The 19,312-nt window shown below is 40.7% G+C and overlaps 2 protein-coding genes across 2 annotated transcripts; both read left to right on the top strand.

Moving 5' to 3' along the window:
- The first annotated feature begins 247 nt into the window (after window positions 1-247).
- On the top strand, window positions 248-8,739 carry haus8 (HAUS augmin like complex subunit 8). The gene is made up of 10 exons (XM_036591603.1): window positions 248-385; window positions 1,668-1,732; window positions 1,861-1,922; window positions 2,610-2,751; window positions 2,970-3,077; window positions 3,164-3,255; window positions 4,588-4,746; window positions 4,845-4,986; window positions 6,251-6,392; window positions 8,554-8,739. The coding sequence occupies exons 1-10, from the start codon at window positions 255-257 to the stop codon at window positions 8,672-8,674; spliced, it is 1,164 nt and encodes a 387-aa protein (XP_036447496.1). The 5' UTR covers window positions 248-254; the 3' UTR covers window positions 8,675-8,739.
- A 2,587-nt stretch (window positions 8,740-11,326) lies between these two features.
- Window positions 11,327-18,729, top strand: sac3d1 (SAC3 domain containing 1). The gene is made up of 4 exons (XM_036592472.1): window positions 11,327-11,386; window positions 12,567-12,921; window positions 16,098-16,374; window positions 17,677-18,729. The coding sequence occupies exons 1-4, from the start codon at window positions 11,361-11,363 to the stop codon at window positions 18,138-18,140; spliced, it is 1,122 nt and encodes a 373-aa protein (XP_036448365.1). The 5' UTR covers window positions 11,327-11,360; the 3' UTR covers window positions 18,141-18,729.
- The last annotated feature ends 583 nt before the right edge of the window (window positions 18,730-19,312 follow it).

The raw sequence follows: 19,312 nt of genomic DNA, 5'->3' as shown, positions 1-19,312 counted from the left end.
CTTAGTAAGCCTCGATCTCATTCCCACGCCTTACTAAGTCATGGCCACACATTAGGATCTTGTTCCCACACGTTAATAAGGCGTGGCCACGCATTATTTTTATTTATACAGGATTTCATCATCAGGGCTCCGTAAATCTAACAATATTATTACATGATTTTTTTCAAGTGATGCGCTTTTGAAGTCTCACGCCGCAATCCAGCTCAGTAGGGGGCGGTAATGCGCCACACGTTGGCCTGCCAACCTCCATTCACATGAAAGAAGAAGAAGAAGAAGAAGATCAAACGCGGAGGGAAGCCGCGAAAAGCTTTGTTTACAGAATGGCGACCAAGAAGAGTCTAAATGTTCGGAAAGTGCAGAAAACGGCCGCTGAAGACTCTCAGAAGTAAGAAATCAATACTCTAACAGTTTACAGGACTGGTAGAATGAACCAGCTGGCTGAGGGGAAACGTTGGTGCCTTTATAGCAAAACAATACGCAGATTTCTGTTCAGTAACGAAGCTATAAACACTGTTATTAACGTTACCACTGATGGACTGACTGACTCACACCAGACAGCCATGAGATTAAATAACTCAACCATACCCAGAATATTGTCTTTGTGTTTTGCTGAAACAGTAGCAGAGGTAGACGAAGTACACAAACCCTGTACTTGAGTTAAAGTAGAGATACCCAAGGTAAAATATTACTCCAGTAAAAGTAGAAGTTCCTCCTTTTAGACCTCCACTTGAGTAAAAGTGCTAAAGTATTTGCCTTCAAATGTACTTAAGTATCCAAAGTGAAAGTACTAAAAGATTAATTATGACTCTGATGTCCTATTATCATTTTTGTAACTCATTTTAGGTGAAAATACTCCAGTGTCTCTCTTGGTAAACCAGTCTTGTAATAGAATGTCATTAATTAGTGACGCTGATGTCTATTAAAATTATCATAAGCACAAAACACTGAAGGCAAACAGTTTCCATCAGGTAGAACTGAGTGGCTCTGAAATCACTTTATGCAAACAAGCAAAGTTTCAGTTTAAGATTTATTTGCAACTTAGTTACAAGTTTAAGTTTAATAAAAACTTTAAACTCAGGTTCACAAATGAGTTTCCTTTACTAAACTGCATCTGTAGGTCTCTGTTCATAAACATAAACTAGCCAAAACTAATTTACTATAAAATGAAATATTGTTTGTATAAATTCAGAAAAAAGACACGTCAGTCACAACTGCATATGTGTACATATTTCTATATTGTGGTCTGTTTACACAAAGTTAGGTTAGTTCATCATTTATGTTGAATAGACTCTCCCACAATTTTACGCTGCTGCACTGATGTTGAACCGTGTGCTGCACTGGGTCGGTATGTCCAACAGGTCAAAACAAGCTCAAAACTAAGTGACCGCTGTGCCCTGATTGGTGTTGTTGCTTCGCGCTTCTTTCGTTTTGACATGTTACGTTTTTATACACACATAAACCAAAAGGAACGACAGATTTCTCATAATGTAGTGGAGTAAAAAGTGAGATATTAGACTTTGAAATGTAGTGGAGTGAAAGTAAAAAAGTCGCCCAAAATGGAAATACTTCAGTACAGATACATGAAAAACTACTTAAGTACAGAAATGAATTACATTTACTTCATTACTGTCCACCACTGTCTAAACTTCGCTTTCTTTTCGTTTCAGTTCAGCTTCTGGAAATGACACCAGCTGTGGAAACAACAGCAGCGGAGCTCGAAGGAAGACTAAATGTAAAGTATTTAAACCGAATAGTCGATTAACTGAATGTTGTATTTGAACAGAACAGAATATTCGATTAAATATGTCTGTGGTGTTAAATTACTTTTTGCTGTCTTCTGCCATCTGTTGTCTTTTTCAGCATCTGGAACAATTGTGAAGTCTCGATATATGCAGACTGAAAAGAAAACATCTGTGGCAAAGGTAGTTTTTTCATTTATCATTTTATTATACATATTTATATAAAGTACAGGGTGTCCCAAAAAATTGACATCATTTGAGATCTCAATATCTAAGTAACTACATGTCGTAGGCAAACAAAATTAAATAGGCTTCATGTTGAACAATACAAGATTTATTTATCAAAATTAGAACAAGAAATTCAGAGGGATGTAGATTTTATAACCGATTTCACAGCTTCACAAACGTAATATCTTCCGATACTGGTGGTCGTCCAGACAGACAGCCTTCCTCTTTGAGTTTTTTGTGCCATGTCCAGATCTGCTTTCCAGTTGGTGCATTTTTAGAGAATTTTCTCGAAAATGCTGCTGCACTCTCTCGTTTGACTGTGTTTGAGCATATTCTAACACACAAAATGCCTCTTCATTTCTAGTGAACGCCATTCTTCAACCTGAAAAAACATTAAAAATTAAACTTGGTTAGTTTTTACACATTTTATTAAAATTTGAGATCATTTGAGGGAGAATTGGCTGTTATTAGACCACGAAATGATGTAAATTTTTTTGGGACACCCTGTACTTCTGTTTCAGAGAGGCTGTCTGCACACTGCAGAATGTCAGAACAGGTTATTTAATGCAGTTCTTTCCCTCTGTACCAGGATATGGTAGTACTGAGGCCTCATCTGTGTTCTGTGCTCTGTTTTTCTTTCAGAATAATATGCAGAATGAGTCTGTCCTTGTACCACCCAGGCCTGCTTCCCCTAAAGCAAGTGGTGCCCACAAACCCAGAGTTGGTACTCCACCAAGACGAACATTAACCGGATTATCCGGGCAACCTGATCAAAACTCCATGCGTATGTCATTGGCTCTGTTTGTGCTAATGCAGGGCAGTTGATTATGTTTTGTAATATTTTTATCTGTTGCTCACATTTTTGCAGCTCATCAGTACTTCTTTATTCAGATGACCTACAGATCGTTTGTATTTAGCTCATGTACAAGTTTAATAATGCTAGGATATCAGATGTTAATACTTATACAGTTTTATGTGATGGAAAATCTCTCCCACCGGCAGTTATGCCAAGCATTTTAGAGACCTCAGCTTTCGGAGGAAATGTCTTGCAGTCAACAGTGCTGGACGGCCACTGTTTGCGCCCAGACTTTGACCTCTCTGTGATTAAAGGTACGCCTTGACATTTGCACGATTTAGAAATACAGGAATACAGAATGCAGGTCTCTGTGATTCATACGAGGCAATATCTTTTTCAGAAAATGCAGCACCACCAAGTTCAGTGGACCCTAAAGCTCAGAAGAGGAACTTGGAGTTGGAGACGTTCTTGCTGGCCTTCCTCACTGCTAAGGTTAGGTCCAGGGGTGATCAAGGATAATAAGTCATTAATGTGGTTTGCAGTATTGTTTTTAAAGAAATTTGCTCAAAGTTGCTTTGTTTACATGCAAAGATTTTTGCCGATCTAATTGAATACATTCCGATTACAGATTAATACTGAGGTGTTTATGCTCACTCAACAATCTGATGGAAAATCTTCGTTAACATGCTCACTACAAGTAATCCGACCCAAAATGATGCGCATGCATAGAGAACCACTTGGAGTAAACGTTACCATGACAGTGAACATCACGTGAGGTCCAGTCAGAGTGAGATGAGTTTTCAGTAGGTGCGCTTGTGTTTTGAATTGCTTTAAATATGTCAGACTCAGGAAAACGTCCTTCACATGTCCTTATTAAAGAAGGCCGAGAGGAAGACGTCGTGTTCTGAGACACGTAAACTGGACGTCCGTCCCACCGCCGTCTTTTAAAGATCAGAGCATAAACTTCGTCTCCTCTGCAGACCAGTTTCTGCTCCGCCATGTTGAACAGTATAAACTTTCACTATGACGCGACGAACATGATCAGAACGGACTTAAACTTTCCGACAGGGAATGTAATCAGATACAGGCGTTTACACGGATATTATTCTTCTATTTAACGGATTATTTACAGGATTACCCACCTCGTTCAGTCGGATAGAGATTGTATTCCGAATGGCCTCAATCGGACTAGTCTATTCCATGGACGTTTACATGGACGTATTCTATTCCGATTGAGCTATTAGTCGGATTATTAACAGATTATTAGGCTGCTTGTAAACGTAGCTACTGAGCTTGAGCCAATAAAGTTGCTGGTCCAAGCTCCTGGAGATCTGCTGTCTTGCAGATATCATTTTCAAACATAATGAAACATGTCTGATCTGGTTCATTAGTGCCTTTAGGAGCGTCTGAATAATAATAGCCGTGTTTTGTCAAATTTGAGTTGCTTGGGCTGTTGTAGAGCTTCCTTTTCTATCGGCTTTCCTTGATTTTGCCTGATCTGTGGCCTCACTAAAGAGCTCATTAGAATTTGCATCCATATGGCATAGATCAGGAAGATATCCAGCAACGGAGATGGCAAAGGAAGTCTCATTCTGGATGTGGCTCTGGTCTGCAGTTGGAATGGACACAGGAGATGTTTTACTACCATTAGTGAATGAGATTATGGGATTTACTGATTAATGTAACATTACAGTTAGATTTGTACAAATGCAATGATAACAGAATAACCAAATGGTCATCTGAGCTGTGTTCCTTCACCCCTCTTATCACTGTTTGCTGTGCAACCTGTCATCTAGCCACTTTAAGCTGTTTGTTTTTATGCAGATTGAACATAATACCCATAAACTGAAGGAAGAGGCAGAGAGGAATCTCCTTATAATGATGGAGGAAGAGGAAAAGTTGCGTTTGAAAGTCATGAGCAAGAAGCGACAGTACCTCCTTCTTGAAAAACACAAGCAGCTCAACGATTTGCTCAACCTGCAGGTTACTTTTACGAATTCCAAAGTTCGTTTTCTATAGTCATGCGAATGTTTTTCAGTATTTATGTCATGCTTTTTTGGGGTGTTGTCTTCTGTCCGCAGATCACAGCACTAACTCCTGCAGCTGCCACTGCAAAACAATTCACAGAGGAGTACAAGACGTTTGCCACAGCCATAGACACGACTCGCCATGAGTTACCCGTGAAGAACCTGCACATTGAAGAGGATCGGGGGAAATTTCTGGGTTGGTGAAATGTTTCTCTATAAGAACAGAAAAACAGTAAAATTTTTATAATTGTCGCTGCCAGTGAGTAGAATTTCCGTCAGCATTCAAGAACAAGACTTGTAAAACATTTGTTATATTCTGTACATCTATAGTCCCAAAGGTGTTGTGCAGTTGGTGTTAAAGCAGTAGATCAAAAAACCTGCTAGAGCTTCAGAATTTCATCAAAAGCTCTATTTATTAATAGCAGGGTCATCACTTTATTACAAAAATGCACTGTCCACTTCATGTTACATATACACTGACCAGGCATAACATTATGACCACCTCCTTGTTTCTATGCACCCTGTAGTCCATCTGTTTCTCTGCATACTTTGTTAGTCCAATTTTTCCCTGTTCTTCAGTGGTCAAGACCCCCATGGACCCTCACAGAGCAGGTACTATTTGGGTGGTGGATCATTCTCAGCACTGCAGTAACACTGACGCGGTGGTGGTGTGTTAGTGTGTGTTGTGCTGGTACGAGTGGATCAGCTGGGGTTTTTAAACACCTCAGTGTCACTGCTGGACTAATAGTCCACCAACCAAAAATATCCAGCCAACAGCGTCCTGTGGGCAGCGTCCTGTGGGCAGCGTCTTGTGACCACTGATGAAGGACTAGAGGATGACCAACACAAACTGTGCAGCAGCAGATGAGCTATCGTCTCTGACTTTACATCTACAAGGTGGACTGGCAAGGTAGGAGTGTCTAATAGAGTGGACAGTGAGTGGACACAGTGTTTAAAAACTCCAGCAGCTCTGCTGTGTCTGATCCACTCAGACCAGCGCAACATACACTAACACACCACCACCACATCAGTGTCACTGCAGTGCTGAACATGACCCACCACCCAAATAGTACCTGCTCTGTGAGGGTCCATGGGGGTCCTGACCACTGAAGAACAGGGTAAAAGGGGGCTAACAAAGTATGCAAAGAAACAGATGGACTACAGGGTGCATAGAAACAAGGAGGTGGTCATAATGTTAGGCCTGATCGGTGTGTTCAAGAAAAAGACTTGTATAACATTTGTTGTATTCTGTACATCTGTAGTCCCAAAAGTGTTGTGCAGCTGGTGTTAAAGCAGCATTTTCCAATATTATGTCATTGCTCACAAACAGTAGATCAAAAACCTACTAGAGCTTCAGAATTTCATCAAAAGCTCTATGTATTAATAGCAGGGTCATCACTTTATTAATAAAATGCACTGTCAACTTCATGTTACATATAATGCTTTCTCTTGTCATACAGATAAGGCAGTTGTCTGTCTGAATCAGAGTCAGCGAGCCTTGGAGCAGTATGTAAAGGATGCTTCCACAGGCAGTGAAAGTGCTGTTGAGTGCCTTAAAGAAATGAAAAACACAGCGCATGAGATTGACCAGCAGCTGCTCAGGTAAGAGAATAACCATGACACCGCTACTAATGCAAAGTAGGCCTTTGTACACACACTGTGTAATTTAGAAGATGAAATACTGTACAGTGAAAATTCGAAATGAACATGTGCTACTCTGGACAACAAAGCAGAGAATGCCATGCTGCACCATTTCCTACAATTATGATGGTCAATATAATCCAAAACAGACTGGCAGCGTCAGTAAAGGCACATGCACAGATTTATTTGAGGCCACAAACAAAAAAAAGGTCCCTAACTGACGTTTGTAGTTACAGTGCGAGGTGCAGCACCTACCCAAGCAGCTAAACAAGCAGCTTAGTTCACTGCTTCACATAGTTAGCAACTTTTGCATAATTCAGCTTAACCTACTATAAAGTGGCTACTTTTGGAGTGCTGGCTTGTCAGAAAAAGTCTGAAATGGACTGTTCAGTTAACTCATACAAGAATGTATGTCTGCCTACTGCTCTTCAGTGTATAGAACAGACATAATGCTTTGTTGCTAAGATGTTTACAAATATCCCCATACATTTTTACAACTAATTAGGCCCCAATAGTTGTTTCATTTATTTAAGGTCCTTAAAGGCATGTTCTTCCAAGCGTTTGGTGATAGTTGCCCTGGGCTTCCCAGTCCTGAAGATCTACCACCCTTTGGAGTTTAGCTCCAAATAGGGCTGGGCGATAAAGCGATAACGATGATTGTTGGGATATAACTTTCCTCATTAGAAGTATAAGAAATGTTCGATAAATGTTTGATATAATAGAGCATCCTCACACATTTAGTGACAGCCCTGGTGGCGTTTTCTACTGCAAGGAAAGTGACATTACTGTGCTGCCGCCACAAGAGGGCGCACCTCCGAGTTTTTCAACATGATTTTTGGGGGGGGTTGGGTAAGGAGTGAAATGAGTCGCCAAATATACATTAGCAACGTCTGAAACGTGGAGTTATATATTCCCTGTTTCAGTGGAGCGACCGGCGATCTGCACTCCTGTGACCGAGTGTGAGTGACGAGATAAATGGTGTAACTGTACTGTCCTACAGTGAACTCACCTCTTTCTGTACATCCTAACAGCTTTAGCAGCGTTAAATCACGTCTGCTTTTCACAACTACAGCACTGTCACAGCGCTCAGTCATATTTTAGTATTAGTGCATTCCCAAACAACCAAAGCCCTGATTTAAACGAAGGTAAACTGAAGATGCTGTATGTGAGGCATTGGAGAGTGGGAGAGCGCTATCTTTCCAGGCTAGCTGTTTTTAGCAGCTGGCTAACTTGAAGCAGCGCTCCGTCACTCACACAGCACAGAGAATTGATGTTACTGTAGATCAAACATGGCAAAAAAGCACTGATTTCAGTTTAAATGTACCTAAAAGGAGGACTCTGTTTGTCTGGTGTGAGAGAATCACACTGCAGTTAATGCTTTTACACAGCGAGCGTCAGATATACTGCGGTTCAGCCCTCAAACTACTACGATACAATAGAGGAATCCAGACATCGCTAGCTGGTGTCTGAATACTGTGATACAGGTAAGACAGTGTGATCCATCACTGGCCTACTGAGTCAGCTAATGTTTGCTGTTCGTATTAAGCTGACGTTGAGAAACTAAACAGTTCAGCGCTCGTCACCAGACAGCTAAAAATAACCTATTTTCTATCTTAAATTATGACTATTACAAAAATTGCGACCGTGCTTTTCCAGCTGGTAAAAACAGCTCACCAGAAACTTTCTCCCACTGTCCCATGACAGATTTGTGAAATGTTCCACTGTTTGCTGAGTGTTTATCATGTTCTGACCATAAAGGATAGTTTAAAGCAGCAACTGACCACTCAGGAGCAAAAATCAGCCTTCAAACTTGCAAGAAATAATGATTTGACATTTATCGATATATCTATCGATATCAAGTGATATGAATTTTTTTATCGTCATACGATTTTTGGCCAGATCGCCCAGCCCTAGCTCCAAACCCTATCTAACAGTTGTGGTAAATCTTCTGAGATGTAGTATTAATCTCAATAGATAGAATAGAGAGTCCACTTTTTTGCCCAAGTGGCCAAAGTTGATTATGGACAGTCGGCTGTTTGATGCAAGTTTGTGAATTTTGTGAAAAGTTATTTACAATAGTTCGGATAACCATATTAACATAGTTGTGTTGCTTTCGTTTCAGTGTGTCTTCAGAGCTGTTGGAGCTGTCCTCACTTGTAAGCCGTGAGACTGTGTTGGTTCAGCAGTCTTTGGAGGAAGATAAAATTGGGCTTGGTACAGCGCAGACTCTCTTCTTAGACTAATGCAGAATTTGTTTCTTTGTTTTGTATGTAAAGTTATGGTATTAAAGCACTGAATTATCGCTGATCGTCATTGTATCCTGTTCTTTTTTCTTGTAGAAGTTTCAGTCATTATGACTCAGTGCTGATTCATAATGTGGCTTTCCTTTAGTGAAAGAAATAACCACAGACAAATGAAACTGGGCAGAACCAGATGTCATTATTTCTATATTACAGCCTATTGCAATGTTATCCATACTCTCCAAAACCTACATAGAATATATTGTACATCATCTTCAATATAATATTTTGTTACACGACATACATAATGCATGTTATCTTCTGTGTAGATTTACATTTTCAAAGCTTTTGTTACAGTTGATATTTTGTGTGTGACATAAAACAGCTGAAGAATTACTCATTTCTCTGAAATGCCACAGGTGGTTTTTTTGGATCATTATTAATGCAAAACTTCAACCTGATTGGCAAATGGTTGCTGAGAAACAAGCTATTTGCATGTTATAGTTTGAATACAGCTTCAAACAAAACAATAACAGCATTCTGATACCCTCTTTTTACCAGCTCCCTCATTTTAGTATGTTCCCGATTCCCAACACACCCACTTCAAGTGATGACGGGCTGAAGGGGTTGATGATGAACTGATTAGCTGGATCAGGTGTGTTGAGATCAGGGTAAAACGGGCAGAGCAGGGGCTTTTCCAGGATTATTGATTGATTTCAGGTTGACTAAGATATTTTGAATAAAATTACCAATCAATCATGTTTTTTTATTTTATATTATTAACTTATTTATTATATTTATTAATATATATGAGTTATTAGATGTTTTTATGTTATTATATATTTGTTATTAGCATATATTTTAACATAATTTGCTGCTTTCGGAAGAAAACCTCATATCTCCAAAATGGTAACTTTACAGGAGAAGGAGAAAGCCTACTTTTTAATGTAAGTCAGTGGAACCAGACTTTTTTCAGTCATTTTGGGTCATTTCTTTTGGTCCATTCATCATAAGTATTTGCAAATTATATATATATATATATATATATATATATATAAGGTTTTAGACAGACCTAAGTTGAACGGAGAGCGACATCTAGCGGCAGATTTTTTTGTTGTTTTCCAAAGACTCAGAAACTGGGCTCAGTTTGAACCGCAGGTGCGGTTTAAACCGCAGCTTCTAAAGCAAAACCGCGGCTAAATTTAATAACCCGCGTCACTCATTCAGGTTTAACCGTCCTGTCTGGTCGATTGCATTTGGGGTAAATAAGAAAACTGTCTACATTTGATTTGTGACCGAAGAATCGTTTTAGTCAACGATTACAGAATTTACCAGCCGTCAGATACAGATGTGCCCTCGGTGGTGTCTTAATCCGATCTAATTAATCTGCTCCATATATATATATATATATATGGGGTGTAAGGGAGAGACAATTACATCCCCCTTTTTCATTTTTCTTTTTCATGCACACTAAGGTTCTCAAATAGCACCTGGGCTCCTTGTGGAACATGTAGAAAGATGGTGTTGTTTTCCTATACCCTACTTTATGTATGAAAATACATAACAATAAAATAACATTCAACCTTTTCAAATAACCTTCTGTTTCTTTACTGGTCTATGTGACTATAGATATACATTCCTAGTGCCGTGTTGTCTGTTGTTCTCTATCTGAGGCGAGACGTCTGCGCGTCCGCCATGTTGGAGAGGTCAAGATCCGCTTGTGAACAGATTCACTTGTATTGAGAGACGAAGAGTCTCAGGATTAAATCAGCCACAACTTCCTTATTACGCAACCGATTTTCACCACATTTGTTTTGTTATAATCCTCAGACGTAGATTAATCTGGGCTGCACGGATCTGCTCTGGGTAGCTTTTATTACTTTAATAACTGATCGTGATAATTCGCCGTCCGGACCAGCAGGAAAGTATTCAGTCTGTACCTGACGTTAAAAACCGAGTTTAGCGCGAGAAACACAATCAGACACATCAGCAAATCTATCAATGTGTGAATCACTTATAATCTTAATACACATAAAAATAAACCCCCAAAACACAGTGAGAAGGACGAAGCTGAAGTTGGCTTCCTATTCGCCGGCTTCTTGTTCCACCTTAAATGGTGCAGCAGTCACTTTCTGGTGCCTGAAGCTGCACCATTTAAGGTGGAACGGGAAAATTCGAACATGATGCTGGCTGATGCTTCACGTTCGTATAATAAGGTGCTAATCTATTATAAATATCTACACGGACTAAGGAGTGTAAGGACTACTAAATGAAATAAGCTTCATATAAAACCAGAGGAAAAACAATCACATCAACAGGTTCTCTATGCTTCACCAACCACACGGCCATATCTACACGAACACCACACAAACAATACACATCACACAAACATGAGTGTGGATCACTGCGTTCCCTCCGTTATATAATCCTATCCCACTTTCTGAGTGTAATATTCTTGAAATAGTGTAATTTTGGACAGTATCTTTCTTAACCTGCCGCTCTGTAATGGTACTGAATGCTGTCCAGCAGCGATGCTGACCGCCCCAAAATGGCGGCGCCGTTGACGTGCCTGGCTGGACCCAATGCGGCATCTAGGTATGTATATCTATGTATATGACGTACAACCCGATGTGACAAAAACGTACGTCACAGAGAGGCGCCGCTCTGCTTTGATTCTCTGCCGCCGCCAATGAACAGGAGCTCTGCGAGCCGCGCGTGAGCGTTTGTTTTTGATCTGATTGTTTTTGTATCCAGTAAAGCGTTTTAACTCTTAATACTTCCAGTGTGTTGAGTTTGCACGGCGTTTTAATCGGCAGGTAGCTCAGCTGTGTCATGTTCTCCGTAGTAAACACTGACTATGTAACTCACACTGCGTTCAGTTTAGACGCAAAATAAACGTTTTAAGCAGCTTTGAACCTAAATTGGTACTGATATCGACACAGCCTCGCTTACTGAGCAGATCATGAATCGATTCTCCTCTGCACGACTGGCTGCCCGAGTTTCTGAGACGATTAACGCGAATATTTTAACCTTAAACGCCTCTGAGGTTTTATTACAGTTTTTCTATAGTGGCCAACCTCGTAGAAGAGAAGTTAACCTTGTTGATAGTGGGTGTTTCACTGCATGAGACAACATAGTCCACAACATTGAGTTAATGTCCACATGTATTTTATACACCATATATGTTTCTACGCTCATTGTCCATTTTATCAGCTCCACTTACTATATAGGTGCACTTTGTAGTTGTACAGTTACGGACTGTAGTCCATCTGTTTCTCTGATACTTTGTTAGCCCCCTTTTACCCTGTTCTTCAGTGGTCAGGACCCCCATGGACCCTCACAGAGCAAGTACTATTTGGGTGGTGGATCATTCTCAGCACTGCAGTAACACTGACGTGGTGGTGGTGTGTTAGTGTGTGTTGCGCTGGTCTGAGTGGATCAGACACAGCAGTGCTGCTGGAGTTTTTAAACACCTCAGTGTCACTGCTGGACTGAGAATAGTCCACCAACCAAAAATTTCCAGCCAACAGCGTCCTGTGACCACTGATGAAGGACTAGAGGATGACCAACACAAACTGTGCAGCAGCAGATGAGCTATCGTCTCTGACTTTACATCTACAAGGTGGACCGACAAGGTAGGAGTGTCTAATAGAGTGGACAGTGAGTGGACACAGTGTTTAAGAACTCAAGCAGCACTGCTGTGTCTGATCCACTCGGACCAACGTCATTGGTTTGGTCATTTTCCTGCTCAAACATACCTACTAAACCTGCCTATTATCTGCTGATTTTAACCAGCAAGAGCAAACTCACCAAACTACACTGGATTAAGGCCTTTGATGGCCGTAGCTGGACACCCCTGAGCTAAACGTCTTGTTGTGAACTGCCCCATGCACAGGAGACCCCGCTCCAGGAAGGCTGGAGGGAGGAGGTGTGAGGAACACTGCAAAACAGAAGAGAAAGCAGATGATGTGGCCCCTCGCGGCAGCTGCACCACCATGTGTCCCATTTCAGAGGTGCGGCAGAGGGAAGCGCAGAACCGGCTGCACCGCTTCGAGATCCTGGCCGGCACGGAGCGAGAGCGCCTGCCCCGTGCAGACGACGGCCGTGTAGTCAAGGAATACAGCCGTCCAGCAGCCGGGAAGGATACCACAAGAGCCAGTGAGCTGCGGCCGCCGGACGTGCTGCTGAAGACTGTGTGCTATTTGGTGGACGACATAGCAGCCTGTCCTACACTTCAGCCCTGGACTGAGGTGAGCAGCTGTGTCCCTGTATGTCTTCACGATGAGTGTAGATGCTGATCATATCCAGCTTAGACTCCTGTCGTGATTTGTTATGAGCTCTAACCTGTTTCTGCTCTATACCTGCCATGGTCTCTTATCTAATATCTTGTATTTTGCTGCTGTCAGACCAAAGCCTCGTATTTCCATTTTTGATGTTTTTTTAGTTTTTGACATAATTTGAAAGTGTCTGTTGCCCTTTACGTTGTACATAAATTTCATGATGAATGGACCAGAAGAAATAACTCAAAATGACTTGGAAAAAAGTCTGGTTCCATTGACTTACATTACAAGTAAAGTAGGTTTTTTCCTTCTCCTGTAAAGTTACCATTTTGGAGATACAAGGTTTTGTTAAACCATTCGATTTGTTCTCACAGTTTTCGGATAGACTTATAACATTAGTCATGGGCTTATCTCACAGACTTTTTTCTGTTTGATCTTTGATATGGTATATTAACAGAGTGCCTCTTCGGTGCAATTGTAAACTTATTTTGATGTTATCTGGTACGGCCAGGTGAGTACGGATTCCATTCAGTTCATCTTTGAGACTTGGGTCCGATCCTATTTCTTCTTTTAACCCCTACCCCTTGTTTTCAAGTGTCACACTAACGCCTTGGAACTGAGTTACAAGGGGTAGTGGTTGAAATCTTGCCCTACGAAATTAAAATAGAAAAAATTTCACTTCATTAACAGCTACCAGCGCTGCTCTGTAGGCGACCCTGCCAGTCTGCAGTGACAGCAGAGGAGGGTAAAGTTCAGCTCCTCACTGCTGGGCTTTAGTTACATTTAGGGCATCATATGCCTTCAAAGAGGGGGGCAATTATTTATTATCACCCACCCCTAATTCTTCAGTGATATGAAGCTGAAGTCAGATATTCACCAGCTTCTTGTTTAAATTTTCCTGTTCCACCTTAAATGGTGCAGCAGTTACATTCTGGCGCTTCAGGCGTCAGAACTGCTGGACTATTTAAGGTAGAACTGGAAAGTTAGCTAGCTAGCTGCCGAGACATTAGCATGCTATTGGTGATTTTTTTTTATGCTTGTTATGAAGAAAATGACCATAATACACTGAAACAACATTAAACTAAGATAATACAGTGGTTATCGTAATTTTCTAACAGAAAATTCTCACATTTGTGTGTTTCTTTGGTCTCTTGTTCTCCATCTTGCCAGTTTTTCTTTTTTTCTCATATCACTCTGTTTGGAGTCTCTGAAAAACCTCCGTTTGAAGGGTCATGTAGCCCTAACACTTCACCCTACCCCTCTATCTCAACAAAAATAGGCGGCACCCTACCCCTAGACGCGAACACGGAAAACAGAAGGCTAAGGCCTAAGTGGTAGGGGCGAGGGGTGAAATGGGCCTTGGTTCTAGTTTTTCGTACCACTTTTGGCATCTGCTTACTTGGTAGAGATCCAGAGCCGGATTTCTACAAAGCTGCTTTGTTATGATGTCTGTTCTGAAAGTGGTGTAGAAATGTAGAATTGACTTTCATACACATTAAGCGAATTTGAAATTTGGGTCTGGTAGCCTGTATATTGGCCTGTTCACCAAAAGTCATACAGTGGAGGAGGAAGAAAATGAACAGGAGTGTGCAAAAATATGTTATCGTTGAGTGAACAACTTAATTTAAAAGGGAATTTTACCAATTTTCTTCATTTCTGAATAATTCAGTCATTAAACAGTCATTCAGAGTGATTTAATGTGAAATGGTGGCAGTGACGGGGAACAGGGGTCACAATGTCTACAGTGCAAATATAGCCATTTTATTTACTTTCCAAAACCAGTGAACCTTCATATACCTTCTGAGTGTTTATATGTAATGTTGATAACAGTAAAATAGAGTTAAATCTTTTTTTGGTACAGTTTTACCTTACAGTGCTCTGTATGTACCGCTCCACTATAAATGCATTTAAAAATATGTTTTACACTCTCAAAAATAAATGTATTAAACCGTCACTGGGGCAGTTCCCCTCCTGTCACTGGGGTGGGACCCTCAAGGGAACATCTCAGTACCTTTAGTCAGGGAACATAACTGAACCATAATCCACTGAAATGATATGTTCTAAGCTGTACTGACTCCACACACCCCGTCTCGTCTCCAGGCTTTTATTTTACTGTTCTGTTTAAAACATTCAGTTATGAAAAGGTACAAATACGAACTTTTCACCTGGAAAAACTTATTTAAGGTTCACAATCAGACCTTAAAACTACTGTTAAACCTTTGAGGGCACATTTACACTGTTTGTACCTTGATGAAGGAAAAATGTACCTGCACAGAACCTTTATTTCTAACAGTGTAGGCCACAAGCTTGTCTCAAATCTGTTATTAAATATCAGGCAGCATATTTGTAACCATTTTGTGTAATTTTTCCATGAGGGAGCTTTTAGAAGCAATATAGATGCTTCTAACTTCTAGTTTGTATCACCACCATTGTGAACAACTTTGACATTTTAAGTTGGCACATTTCACATCAAAGCAGTGCGTATACATGCACTCAATAATCTGATAACTGCAGAACATCTGATTTTGTCAGTAATCCAATCAACATGTTTACATGCTCTTGAGTAATCAGATAATGGGAAACTTCGGGTCTACATGAGTCAGACAGTAATCAGATTTCTGCTTTGTAATCAGCCAATAAACTCTCAGAAGAAGACGCGACGTAAACATAATGTAAAACTCAAACTTCATACCGCAGTTTTTTTTTTTTTTTTTTAAATCCCGCTGGAAAATATAATATTTGCCTGGAAATATAAACGTACATCATCTAGAAGATGAAGAATATTCAAATCCTTCATTTCGTATTTGGTTTTAGCGCCGCTCCAACAGTGTTTTGCTGCGTCTCGTGACTTCCACCGTCTGTTCTCGCACATGCTCAGACTGAGAAATCCGAAAGAAATCAGAGTAAGAGTTTATATGCACTAAGAAATCTTACTGATCTAAAATCCAGCTCTTCTTAATCAGATTTCTTAATCAGATTAAGGCAGACCGGAGTTTGGTGTTTACATGACCATTTGAATAAACGGATGACTGCAGAAATCTGATTATGATCGGATTATTGAGTGCATGTATACGCACTCATTGTTCCCATTTTTCCAGCTCATCAGTAACATGGACAGGTTTATTTTGTCTCTGGATGTTATTCAGGTCTACAGCTTTGTGTTTGACCGGTTGCGCAGCGTGCGGCAGGACATGGTTATCCAGCGCGTTTCTGGGCCGGAGTGTGCGAGCGTGCTGGAGCGAACGGTGCGCTTCCTCCTGTACGCCTCTTACCGACTGTGTGGTCAACCTTTAAGGCTCTACGACCCGCACATCAACGACACACACCTACAGGAGAGTCTGAGCTGGCTGCTGGAGTGCTACAGTGAGGGACAGCACCAGCTCCAGGACGAGTTCCAGGCCCTCAGCCTGCTCTACAACCTGGGTGAGTGGATGCGATGCCTTTGAGTGTGTTTCTCATGCAGGAATGTTAGAATGACACTGAGTTGCCAGTTTATTAGGTGCCTACCACATGTACACTCACTGGCCACTTTAATAGGTACTTTGTGTCTACACTTGTCTTTTTTTTATCAGATCCACTGACCGTATATGAGCACTTTGTAGTTCTACAGTTACAGACTGTAGTCCATCTGTTTCTCTGCATACTTTGTTAGCCCCCTTTTTTGTTGTTCTTCAGTGGTCAGGACCCCCATGGACCCTCACAGAGCAGGTGTTATTTAGGTGGTGTCATTCTCAGCACTGCAGTGACACTGACTGTGTACACTGTAAAAACATTATGCAGCTTTTAACCTTTCCAACTCCTTGAGACCACCGGTGGTTCCAAAACGCACTTCGTCATATTCTTCATAACTTTCATATTTCATAAGCCTCATTCTAAAGGTGGGGGTCGTATGAGGCTGTAACTGTCTTCTTTCCAGTCAAATAGATGGGTGATGTAATTTTAAACCCTTATAATAAAAGAAGCTGAACTTTTTACTGAAAGTTGACCAATTTTTCCACAAATCTGGGCTATAAACTATAAACAGATGGCGTCTCTTCAGTGATCTGCTCTGTAAAAATTATTTTTATAAAATAATACAAAGAGCGTCTAAGATTTTTGGCTTTCAGCAGTAAATTGTAAGCATATAGCGATATGTGTATGATCATAAAACACATGTTCTGTTAATTTGAGGGGAGCTTTTACAAAAAAATAAAATAATTAGGACTATTTGGGTGGTGGATCATTCTCAGCACTGCAGTGACACTGACATGGTGGTGGTGTGTTAGTGTGTTGTGCTGGTACGAGTGGATCAGACACAGCAGTGCTGCTGGAGTTTTTAAACACTCAGTGTTACCTCTGATCGGCTCTCAGCTTCATTATTAGAGTGAGATGAAGGAGACAAAAGTGAGATGTGCTGCTTTTCCACTGTTTATAGGCTTTAATTTCTGTTCGGCACTGCTGCCATGGTAACGCTAAAGGGCTGATAAAAGCACATGAATTCCGATCTAAGCGTCACATTAAGGTCACATGGCCACGAATCAGATATGTATCCGATCTAGGACCACATATGAGAGTGACTCAGGTCGGATTTGTAAAGATCAGATTTGTGTCCACACAGCCCTGAAAACATCAGATCTGGGTCACATTAGGGCAGAAAATCCGATTTGTGCCACTTCAGCCTGGTAATGTGAACGTAGCCTTGGTCATTCTTTCCTAAAGCTTCCTTCTCTTTTTGTGTGTTTCCAGGTTCACCACGGGCTCTCCAGCATGCCCTTGAGCTACCTCACAAGGTGCGGCACTCTTCACCGGTTCAGTTGGCTCTGGCAGTCAATAGGGCCTACATGGAACGCAACCCTGTCCGGCTCCTCCGCCTGGCCCAGAGATTGGACTTTCTGCAGGCCTGCGCCCTCCACCGGCACCTGCTGTCCTGCAGGAGGGATCTGCTTCTGCTCTACAGCCACGGACACAGCAGCCGAAACTGCCGTTTCCCCGTCCAGAAATTAGCAGACATCCTGTCTCTGGAGTGTTCCCTAGCTGCTCGGCTTTGCCAGACTCATGGGATACACGTTAACGGGGACTATGTTGTCTTCTCAAAGGGTTCTTTCACAGAGAGCCCGTCTGAAGAACTGCAGTGTGCACATATGCACAAGCTAGTGGATGACAAGCAGCAAGACCTTTCACTTAGCAACATCATTCATGGCATTGCTTGAACATGGTTTATAATAGGGCTGCAACTAACGATTATTTTCACTGTCGATTAATCTGTTGATTATTTTCTCGATTAATCGATTAGTTGTCTGGTCTATAAAATGTCAGAAAATGGTGAAAAATGTCGACGAGTGTTTTCCAAAGTTTGGTGTCACAGAGAAGTAAAGAAACCAGAAAATGTTCAAATTTAAGAAGCAGAAATCAGAGAATTTTTTACCTTTTTTAAAAAAATTTACTCCAACTGATTAATCGATTACCAAAAATAGCGATTAATTCAATAGTCGACAACTAATCAATTAATCGATTAATTGTTGCAGCTCTAGTTTATAAAGGGGTTGTTTGCCAAAGTTTAAAATGTACTTTATTGTTCAGGTTTTTATGGTGGTAAACCAGGAGTGATGTTTTAATTCTGGGGATGTTCTGTGCTGCTTTTAAAGCCCTGTGCTATTGTATTGATCTGGGACTGTTTACTAAAGGTCACTGTTAAATCAATAAGGTGATCTTTTGGCAGGATTTCAGGTGGTACACAAACCCTTTTGCCACATGCCTTTCAGGGAAGTTCTATAGTTTTTTGCAGGTGAAACTGTTAATTTGAAAAATAAAAAATGTTTTTTTATGCAATGTTCTGTGGACTAAATGTTGTGGCTTGTAATTTTATCATATTAATATAAATTTGCTGTAGACAGACAGACAGATAGATAGATAAACAGACATCGATAGATGAACAGACAGGTAGATAGATGGACAGACAGACAGAGATAGACAGACGGACAGACAGGTAGATAGACAGACATAGATAGATATATAGACAGAGATAAACATAGACAGACAGATAAACAGACATAGATATATAGATAGAGAGACAGACAGAGATATATAAACAGACATAGACGGGTAGATAGACACAGACAGATAGATAAACGGACAGGTAGATAGATGGACAGACAGACAGATAGATAAACAGACATAGATAGATAGATACATGGATACATAGACAGAGAGATCTTTATTGATCCCGAAGGGAAATTGCAGTGTTTCAGTAGCAAGACATATAATTGCACATAAACTTACATATACTATGCAGAAAATAAAGACATAGACATAAGTTAAAGAGAGTAGAAATAAAAGTATCTCTATTTGCATATTTACATAGCATATAAGACAGATTTGTTGT

This window comes from Colossoma macropomum, unplaced genomic scaffold, assembly GCF_904425465.1.
Source record: "Colossoma macropomum unplaced genomic scaffold, Colossoma_macropomum, whole genome shotgun sequence".
NCBI lineage: Eukaryota > Metazoa > Chordata > Actinopteri > Characiformes > Serrasalmidae > Colossoma > Colossoma macropomum.
Note: the sequence above shows the minus strand (reverse complement) of the source record. Positions and strands in the feature narration are given on the sequence as shown.